The 7,721-nt window shown below is 30.6% G+C and overlaps 1 protein-coding gene across 16 annotated transcripts in view; it reads right to left on the reverse strand.

Moving 5' to 3' along the window:
- LOC106787065 (plasma membrane calcium-transporting ATPase 3) overlaps positions 1–7,721 on the reverse strand; it is an 86,204-nt gene that overhangs the window by 24,989 nt on the left and 53,494 nt on the right. For 8 of the 16 annotated variants that reach the window (XM_014749085.1, XM_014749082.1, XM_014749073.1 and 5 more), the window contains one exon: positions 7,381–7,449. The exons of 6 other annotated variants lie outside the window; for them this stretch is intronic. In XM_014749085.1, the coding sequence (XP_014604571.1) occupies positions 7,381–7,449 (69 nt within the window). Of the gene's footprint in view, positions 1–3,636; positions 3,713–7,380; positions 7,450–7,721 lie in introns of those variants that run through there. 2 more of the 16 variants (XM_014749087.1, XM_014749089.1) reach the window with 2 other exon arrangements.

The raw sequence follows: 7,721 nt of genomic DNA on the forward strand, positions 1-7,721 counted from the left end.
ATATATATATATATACATGTACTATCGCCAGGTGCAAGCTAAATAATTGCAGACGATTTTTGGCTTACATGCGCAATCTATCTAATCATCTATGCGTACCTACCCACAAGTAGGTGCAATATTATTACGGAAAATATTTGATTTAATTCTTTTTTTATTTACTTTTTGTTTTTCCTCCCCATAAAAAAGAATATCCATAAATATGTATATATTTAGAATCCACGATTTTCGTGTAAATGTAATTATTATTATTATATTTTGTTTGCTCGTTTTGTTATCAACCTAAATATGTCGTCGATCCTTCATAATCGCGATAAATTGTATTAATTCATTTCTAATGGCTGCTGGCAGTGATCGTCTTCTTATTTTGTTTATTCATTAGAGATTTGCCTATAGTTTTTCTGAAAATCGTGGCACACGTAATAATGTTTTACATTAGAAATGGTCCGCAACACGCAGTCCTGCTGAACCTTTAAATCTTTCTAAGAAATGTCCTTGTGAAACGAAGAGAGAAGACAAAAATACGTACATATAATAAGTAAATCTGATTAGAAGATATAGAATCTATAAAAATGTTTGAGATAAATAGATAGATAAATAGATAGGTAGATAGATAGATAGATAGATGGATAGATAGATAGATAGATAAATATATAGATAGATAGGTAGATAGATAGACAGATAGATAGATGGATAGATAGATAGATAAACAAATTTCAGTTGTGATAAATATAAAATATAAATCACAGTGTTGAAATATGATTATTACCATAGTACAATAATAGTAATAATATAATCATTATTATTATCTAATATAATCTGTTAAATTAGTATAATCTTGAGTAAAATTGTAGATATAAATGTTTCGCTTTCTAATCAATCTAATACATATTATGTTTATTATGTGTTATGTAATATGAGCTTGCTTAATAAAAGATGGAGGGAGGGAATAGATCGAAATTAAAACGATCTAACGAGTTTGATATATATACTTTCTTGTGTGGTATTTCTAAAAGACAAAATAATTATAATATATATAGGGTGATAAAAAAAGGGGGTTTGGTATTTGAAGGGCTTATAGTACTCACCGAGTACAAGTAAAAAATGTGTAACTAACGTCGTGGGTCCTAAAATCAACTATTACGACGTATATAGAATAGGCTCATAATGATTGTACAAAAAAACCTCTTACACCTTGTATAGTCGAATAATTTACACTTCTTCCACATATACCCATATATATATATATATAAGGGTATCGAGCATAGTAATGAGGCGAATTATTCCTTTTACTTATATTTAAAAAAAAAAATGTTCGCAAGAGTGTATATGTATATGTGTGTGGTGTGTGTATGTGTGTAACGAAGATAATATATCGAAAATTTGTCGAGAATTAGATAGAGAGAAAGAATCCAACTTCATTCCATATCGTATTAGCGAAAAAGCAATTGGAGGAAAATCGTTCACCGAAAGAAACATCTGATCATGTTATCAATCCTGCCAAAAGGAAATACAAACAATATCGAGGAGTTGCCAGCGAGGAGGCAGGTTAAACCGAGGCTAAATTACACGTAAATTATTTATGGACACACTCGCACACAAACGAACGATCCTGTTAGACGTCGAGAGGAATTAACTCAAAACAATCACTCAAATATAATGTATTATAGAAAAAAAAAAGAAAAAAAAGATAAAGGACGATGCAAAACCGTGCACGTTGCTCACACGCTCGCACGCTCGCACACTAAAATGAAAAAACCAAAAAAAACAGAGAGATAGATAGAGAAAAAGAAAAAGAGAGAGAGAGAGAGAGAGAGAGAGAGAGAGAGAGAGAGAGAGATAGAAAAGTGTTAGGAACTGATTGAATAGAAGGTGAAATTATTCGTGTTAAATATTCTTCGTGTAAAATGTTATTATGAAAAAATGAAGGAAAGAGAGGGAGAGAGAGTGATTGAAGTGGAAAGAATTGCATCTTAGCAAAGGGAAAAAATCATCTTATGATGATTAGGAGTAGCGAGTCTGTATATTGAAAAGTAATATTTCTTTTGTTTTCTGGAGCGTATTTTGTTGTTCTGGTTGTCGTTGTTGTTGTTGTTGGATATATAATATGGATAACACGCAGAGCACACTCATATCAGACAGCTAAAGACTACTGAAGAAGCGCGGGTGGGCGGTGGATTTCCGGGTAATGGCGGCTCTTCCTTGTATTATCAGAGAGGCTTATTATCCCCACCGACCATCCCACATCCGCTACACAAAGAAAAAAAAACACATTGCCACGCGACGAAACGTCGTAAGCGACGTATCGATGCATCGCATCCCGAAAATCGAGCACACGAAAATGGCTCTTCGTGTTTCATTGCTTTTTTTTTTTTATTGGAAATTTTTCTTACCCCTACGGAAACGAGCCACGTTCCGTCGAGATATAGACTTCTTCGTCCCATATACGCGTGTATGGTAATTCAGAATGATTAATAGAAATGCAATAACTCGACGGGTAATTGGCTCTTAACCCTTTGAGTATCAACAAAATGTACCACCCTGTCATAACCAAATATGGCCGTTCCAACAAATTTTTAGTACACGAACTTACCAAAAGTAAAGTTACAAGAAAAGTAAACACAATATTTTGTTATCTTTTCTTTTATCTTTTTCTTCTTTCTTTCTTTTCTTCAAGTAATTCCTAATTAAACTTTTTTACCTATTACTGTTTTTTTATAACCTTAAATAATAATACTTAAATTTATAACCTACTATATATATGTATATATATATAACCTAACTTTTATCAATTATTCATTATAACAGGGGTTCTCAATTTTGTTCAAGTTGAGGAACTCTAAGCTCTAATATTTTGTCGTGCGAAACACTTACAATACAACATAAGTTTAAGAGCAGCAAAATTTCATGTTGTTGTTTGTGACATTGTCCATTTGAATATTTTCGTCAATATTATTTTCCGATGGAAAATAATTTTGTATATTTTTCTCTTTAGTTTTTTACTAGGTGAAGAATTTGATTTTAATTAACTTTTCTTTTGAAACAGTGTATATTTAATTTTTTGCAGAACAACACTTGAAGTTATCATATGGATTGAGAACCACGGCATTATAACTACAAATAATAACATATTCTTGCATGGTCGACTTTACTGTCATACAGCAATGGTTTCTCAAACAAAAAATAAAAAAAAAGAGACCCGACAAACTAACCCGACTATACCACTAGATTCTAACATAAAATATAACGACAAACTTGAATTTGATTGGTTGTACCCACCCTCCTCCCACAATCGTTTAAACGAAAATTCCAGGTGACATTGATACCCAAAGGGTTTAAAATAGGGGGAGTTCTTTAGGACGAAATTATCGAGTTTAATATGAGAACAAATTCTATTGAAAAACTCGTTTAGGTATATTTTAAAACGAGGTTAGAAATGTCTCAAATTAAACGACGAAAATGAACGGCCCTAAAGATAACGTATAATGATATTACGATATTTGGGAATAAGGACGATGCTCGTACGTACGCGAATCGACGATCCGCCGATGTTTGTGTATGCGTACGTAAACTTTCATATAATACAACGTATTTACGGCAGGCGATCTACGTTATATAGCTACGTACTTGTTTGTACTCCGACAGGAAAAGTGTGGCGGCTGGCAAGACTGCCGCCTCGTTATACCTCAGTCTCTCGAATGGGTTCCGCTGGCTAACAAATCACAAATCATACTATCAGTCTTCTTTCTATCGTTTTCTACGTTCTAACGCGTTCTTTGCATTTTTCTTTTTTATCTTTTTTTTTTTTTTTTTTTTTTTAAGAATTTAAACAGTTTTTGTAATAATCATTTTTGAAGAAACACGATGAGAAAGGACAAAAGGCATAGCTCGTGCTTCGTTAGTATTTATCCAGAAGACAACAATAATATGTTTCTAACGAGTACAAAAAAAAGTATAGTTTGTCCAAAGATTTCCAAAAAAAAAAAAGTAATCGTTGAAAATTGAAAGGGAAGCCTGTTTTCTCTTAGCGACATCGACGATGAATGAGTATATCGATATTAATCGCAAACGGTTAAACTTAAAAAAAGAAAAAAGAAACTTCAAATGGATACATCTGTCACTTTGAACTGCAACTAATGTAAGATTTCTCTTTCTCAAGAACGAACAAAATGAGAGAAAAATAGGGTAGAGAAAAAAACGTATAAAAAAAAAAAAGTAAAAAAAATTGGAGATGTTTGTAAAAGTCTCCCGTTGAAGAACGATATTTAACGGTATTTGAAATACATTCACTTAAAAAATGTAATAATTAAAAAAAAATGTAATTAGTTATATTTTTTTCAATTGTTATCTCCTCCTCCTCCTCCTCCTCCTTCTTCTTTTTCTTCTTCTCCTTATTATTATTATTATTATTATTATTCTTGATGTACGTAAGGACAACGCTCATTTTTCTATCGACTCTAAATCCAATTATTTTTGGTCGATTCGAGTATGAGCGTGCAAACAAACGCACAGTTCTCAATGTATTTTTTTCGTATCACAAAAAACCACACGCACACACACGCGCGCGCATATACACACACATCGATACAATGTATATATAATCTATATAACATCGTACGACGATCACTGTTAATATCACAACAAAATACCACACTGCGTTATATATATATAAAGAAAAAGAGAAAGAGAAAGAGAAAGAGAAAGAGAAAGAGAAAGAGAAAGAGAAAGAAAGAGAGAGAAGAGAAGAGAAGAGAAGAGAAGAGAAGAGAAGAGAAGAGAAGAGAAGAGAAGAGAAGAGAAGAGAAGAGAAGAGAAGAGAAGAGAAAAAAAGAGAGAGAGAGAGAGAGAGAAGAGAGAGAAAGAGAGAGTGAGATAGAGAGAGAAAAGGGTATAAAATCTTTAGAAAAAGGATAGAAAAAAATAATAAATAAGAGACAAATGATACGAGACCGATGAAAATGACAAAGATGGATGAGTTTTACTCTCTAGAAAGCGAAACACAGATTTTAAAAGAATATTTTCTTTTAAATATTTAGATAAAGAGAGATAGATAGATAGATAGAGAGAGAGAGAGAGAGAGAGAGAGAGAGAGAGAGAGAGAGAGAGAGAGAGAGAGAGAGAGCGAGAGAGAGAGATAGTCTAATAAAAACACAGGACACACGTACGTAGGCGGCGATGCACGAATCGCGTGATTTCTTAATTCGGACATTTTTCATTTTTATATTATTTAAAATTAACTTTATCTCGAATGTGCGAGCATTCAATTAAACAACAAATTAATAAATAATTATTAACCAATAAAAATGTCCGAACAAAGTTGGCACGAGTGCGCGCACGTGCGACACTGAATATCGATAAACTTAAAAATATCAATATATGCATATATATATATGTGTATATATATACAGGGTGGTAAAAAAAAGGTGGTACAATATTTGAAAGGCTTATAGTATTCATTGAAACGAGTCAAAAATGTCTGATTAACATGAGTCTTAAGATCAACCCCCTGTACTACGTAAATAAACTTTTATTATTTATTAGCGTTCGATTGCAACATATATTGAATTTATAGATAAATATTTTCTTTAAAAATACATTAGTTCTAGGAATATTTGACAATGTATGTTGACTTATGATTTGCAGATGTCAGAATTGCATTCAAGTGGAAGGGTAAGATTATCTGATTTGTACGTATTAGATCATTAAATATAAAACTTCCGATTAGTATTAATTCGAAATCGAACATTTTATGCATAATTACTCAATATTATACATTCAATATGTTATCAAAAGACTCATTTGCGATATCGAATGTTCACAAATAAAAAAAATTAATTTACAAAAAAAAGGGTTGTTTTTGGGATCCATATGGTCACTTAAATATTTTTTGATCGTCTCCGAGTACTATGAACTCTTCAAATACCGAACCTCTTTTTTTACCACCCCTGTATATATATAATATGTGTGTGTATACATATATGATATAAAACACGGAACAGATTGGAATGAAACGAATACGAGGAGATAGGAAATAAAGATTAAAACAAACAAAAAATAAACAAAAATGAAAAATGATAAAAGTTCGAGAAGCATATGGCAGCAGCCAAAACGACCGTCAATTTTACTTGCAAAAATGAATATATCAGCTTTCATCGAAACCTTCTCGAAACTGCTGTAGCTCGTGTACGACGATAAGCTTTTATAAAAAAATCAATATAAAGAGAAAAAAGAATACGAAAAAAGAATAGAAAATAAAAATATATATATATATATATATGTATATTTGTTCGGAGGTAACGCGTGCTCCCCCCAACAAATCATTTTGATGCTCCTTTTTATAATATCACGATTACAATGAAATATTATTTCAGTAAAATATCTTCTTAAAAAATGAACAGATTTACGCGTTAAGTTCAATAGTTTTTATTATATTAATAATAATATTAAATATATTTCTAAGATAATGAAAATCGTGTATTATAGAAATGAGACTTAATTCATGTAATTAAATTTAACGTGTGATTGAAATCAAAATTGTAATATAAAATAATATAATATGCGACGATAGCACTGCGACGATTTACTTGACGTATTCGTTCATATAATTCAATTTTGAACTATTGCAATATGTAAACGAAGCAGTATATACGTACGCATATGTATGTAAATAATAATAATAATAATAATAATAATAATAATAATAATAATAATTGATAATACGAATCGAAATTAGCCGAGGCCCGCGCGATTCACAAGCAGTTAGTGTGTGAAACAAATTCAACATCCAATATATATATAATAATAAGGGACGTGTGTAAGGCACACAGAAAAACAGAATTTAATGTGTATATAATATATGTATATATATACACATATATACATACACATACAGAGAGAAAAAGGTAGAAAGATACAAAGAGGAAAAGCAAAGAAATCAACAACAAAAATTTAAACAAAAAAAAAATTAGAAAATTAGGAAATAAAAACATAAAATTAAAAAATAGTATCCTCTGGACAGAACACAGGTTTCGAACCATTCATATTCGATCATAATAATGATCTAATTATGTCGACAATAATAAAACAAATAAATAAATAAAAAATAAAGTATAATCATTTGAAACCATAGGATAACAGTAAATAAAAACAAAATGAAGAAAAGAAAATTAAAAATAAATATAAGAATAAAAATAAAAATAAAAATAATAATAAAAATAAAAATAAAAATAAAAATAAAAATAAAAATAAAAGTGATAATAAAATGAATAATAATAATAACAGATTAATTAATTATGTAATATACGCAAAATAGAAACGGTTAATATCAGATCATCAAGACGGCCAAACAGTGCGGAGAGTGGATTTTTTGCGATAACTAACCATATGGTAATCCTGAGAGGGAGATCTGCCTGTCACAGATACATTCTGCACCAGAGTTCTATTGCTCGTCTGAAAGTAGGTCACACATACAGTTTTACATTGATGATTAGCTAAAGAGAGTAAATGTGATCGATTTTTTAATAGTGTTTTCTTTTTCTTTTCATTTTTTTCTGTCTTTTTTGTTTTTTATTTTTTTGTTGTTGTTGTTCTTGGTTCGTTATCTCTTTTTTATTTCTTTTCGCTTCCTTCTTACGGTTTATTATTCCCTTGCATGGTTTAACAAATACGGTCGCTGCTGTATATTTCTGTTTTGGTTTAATTAACTCATTTCTTTTTAATTA

The sequence above is a fragment of the Polistes canadensis genome, unplaced genomic scaffold, assembly GCF_001313835.1.
Source record: "Polistes canadensis isolate GaletaPanama2010 unplaced genomic scaffold, ASM131383v1 scaffold_91, whole genome shotgun sequence".
Taxonomy (NCBI): domain Eukaryota; kingdom Metazoa; phylum Arthropoda; class Insecta; order Hymenoptera; family Vespidae; genus Polistes; species Polistes canadensis.